Here is a 2,190-nt window from a genome sequence, read left to right on the forward strand (position 1 = left end):
CTTTAAGGTCCCTTCCAACACAAACCACTCATGATCCTATGAAGTAAAACTAGGAGGGTATTTTCAGCCGTTGGGTGCTGCCAGCTGAGTCCTTCTCCTGGTCTTTGGTGATGCCTTCACTGCCCCGGGAACCCCTTAAAGCTTCTAGAACCCCATAAAGCCATGACAGAGCCTTCCCCAGGGGTTGGAGGTGGCAGATGGGCATCCCCTGCAGTCTGTAGCTGAGCCTTTCATCTGAGCCAGGATTGTCCTTTGCATGAACACGCTCTGGTCACAGGGCTGGTTCTCAGGAGGAGAAGAGCTCGTGCTCACACGCCCTGGATGAACTCATGGACATGTGGAGCTCTGGCTTCTCTGTGCCTCCAGGGCTGTAATTCTTGGCTACCCTCTCTGCTAAGCATGGGTAGAATTAACCCATGGGGCAAACACAGGCTCCTGTGGGGACCCCCATTGGATCCCCACAGTCAGGTCCTCGTGGTTGGGGTCTGCAGTTGGGTCCCTGCGGTTGGGTCCCCACTGCTGGCTCTGTCAGCAGGCAGCCCCAAGCAGTGTGTAGCTCTGCTGTGGCCGCCTGCCAGGAAGGCTCCTGGCACGTCTCCATCCCTTGGGATGCTGCCAGTGAACAGCACATCAACCATCTGGTGCTGGTGAGGCTACAGCAAACAGTGTCTGTCGTGTGGGCTGTCCCCCAGCTCTGCAGCACTTCAGTGAGAGCATCCAGGAGTACCTGGCGAACCTGGACAAGGCCCCGGACCCCACGGTCAGGAAGGACACCTTCTCCAACGAGATCTTCAGTGCCTACGAAGTGCTCTTCAACAGTTGGCTGCAGCACCGGGAGGCCAAGGTGATGGATGGAGGGGCAGGACCTCCCTGGGTGTGGAGTGGGGGGTTCTTAGTCTGATGCTGGCCTTGGAGCATCATTGCTGTGCTCTTCCTTAAGGACCTGGTCCCTGCTCTGCCCAGAGGCTCCTGGGTGCACCAGGAGCAGCTCCGGAGCAGCGCAGTGTCCATCCAGTCTCTGGACCACACTGTTGATGCTCAGTCTCTCCCACAGCTGAGACTGGCTGTGGTGGAAGCCCTGGGACCCATGAGTCACCTCATGCCCGGGGAGAAGCTGGAGGAGCAGCTCCCTAAACTCATCCCCGGCATCCTCGCGCTCTACAAGAAGCACACGGAAGCCTTCTACATATCCAAGGTGAGTAGCTCAGGGAGCCCTCTGGGGTTTGGGGGGTGACATCCCTGCAGCTGCTGCCATGGGTCAGGCTGTGGTCCATGGATGCAGGAGGGATGTCAAGCAGGGCTCTGCCCACCCCGGAGAGCAGCATGTGAAGCAGGACCAGCAAAGTAGACTTAGTCCTTATGTCAGAGTTGGTGTCCAGCAGCTCATGCCGTGCCCCTGCCCGAACACACTGGGCTGAAGCTGCCTCTTCCATGTGAAAATCCTTCTCCCATCATGATCCCTCTTGCAACTGAACCCAAGTATTGGGTGGTTGTGGCCAGTGATGAGGAGGATGGAGCAGGCTGCTGTCATCTCATAGGGTCATGGAGTGGTCTGGGTTGGAGGGACCTTAAAGCTCCTCTAGTCCCAACCCCCTGCAATGAGGAAGGACATCTTCAACTAAATCAGGTTGCCCAGAACTACATTTAGCCTGGCCTTTAATGTCTCGAGGGACATTAAGTAGTTAAGAGAAAATCTGACTGAAATAATGCTTGTGGTAATTTACTGTCCCTCAAACAAATAAACTTATGGAAAAGCCCAAACATTTATGCAATGTCCATAGTATTGTGAATGTTTTTTTCCAGAAGTGACTATGAAGGATCATTGTCATTTCTGCGAGCGTTAATTAAAGAAATTACAACATGGCCCTCGTGGCAGACAGACCCTGCTGCCATCGTGGTGGGTTCATGCTCCCTCCCTCAGGCTGGTGTCACACGGGGCTCAGCACCCTCTGCCCTCCCCGGGACCCATTTCCTGACACCCCCCCTGGGGTCTCTCTCTGAGCAGAGCCTCTGCCAGATTCTGGAAGCTTCCGTCAACATGGGCAGCCGCAGCCTGGACGTGCAGCTCGACTCGCTCCTGGGCACTCTGCACCCCCAGGTAGGGGCTGGGCAGGGGGGGTGCTGGAGGGTGAGGTGGGACATTGGCCGTGAGCTCGGGCTGGGGGGCTCGAGGCTTCCCCTGGCGCAGCC

The 2,190-nt window shown here is 56.7% G+C and overlaps 1 protein-coding gene across 1 annotated transcript; it reads left to right on the plus strand.

Moving 5' to 3' along the window:
• Positions 1-692: 692 nt before the first annotated feature.
• On the plus strand, positions 693-2,098 carry LOC104403942 (maestro heat-like repeat-containing protein family member 1; the record flags this gene model as incomplete). The annotated part of the gene is made up of 3 exons (XM_010012237.1): positions 693-844; positions 1,055-1,195; positions 2,006-2,098. Coding segments are annotated over 3 exons (386 nt in total), but the record flags the coding sequence as incomplete, so codon positions are not given.
• Between the last annotated feature and the right edge of the window lie 92 nt (positions 2,099-2,190).

This window comes from Nestor notabilis, unplaced genomic scaffold (genome assembly GCF_000696875.1).
Source record: "Nestor notabilis isolate BGI_N333 unplaced genomic scaffold, ASM69687v1 scaffold22073, whole genome shotgun sequence".
Taxonomy (NCBI): Eukaryota; Metazoa; Chordata; class Aves; order Psittaciformes; family Psittacidae; genus Nestor; species Nestor notabilis.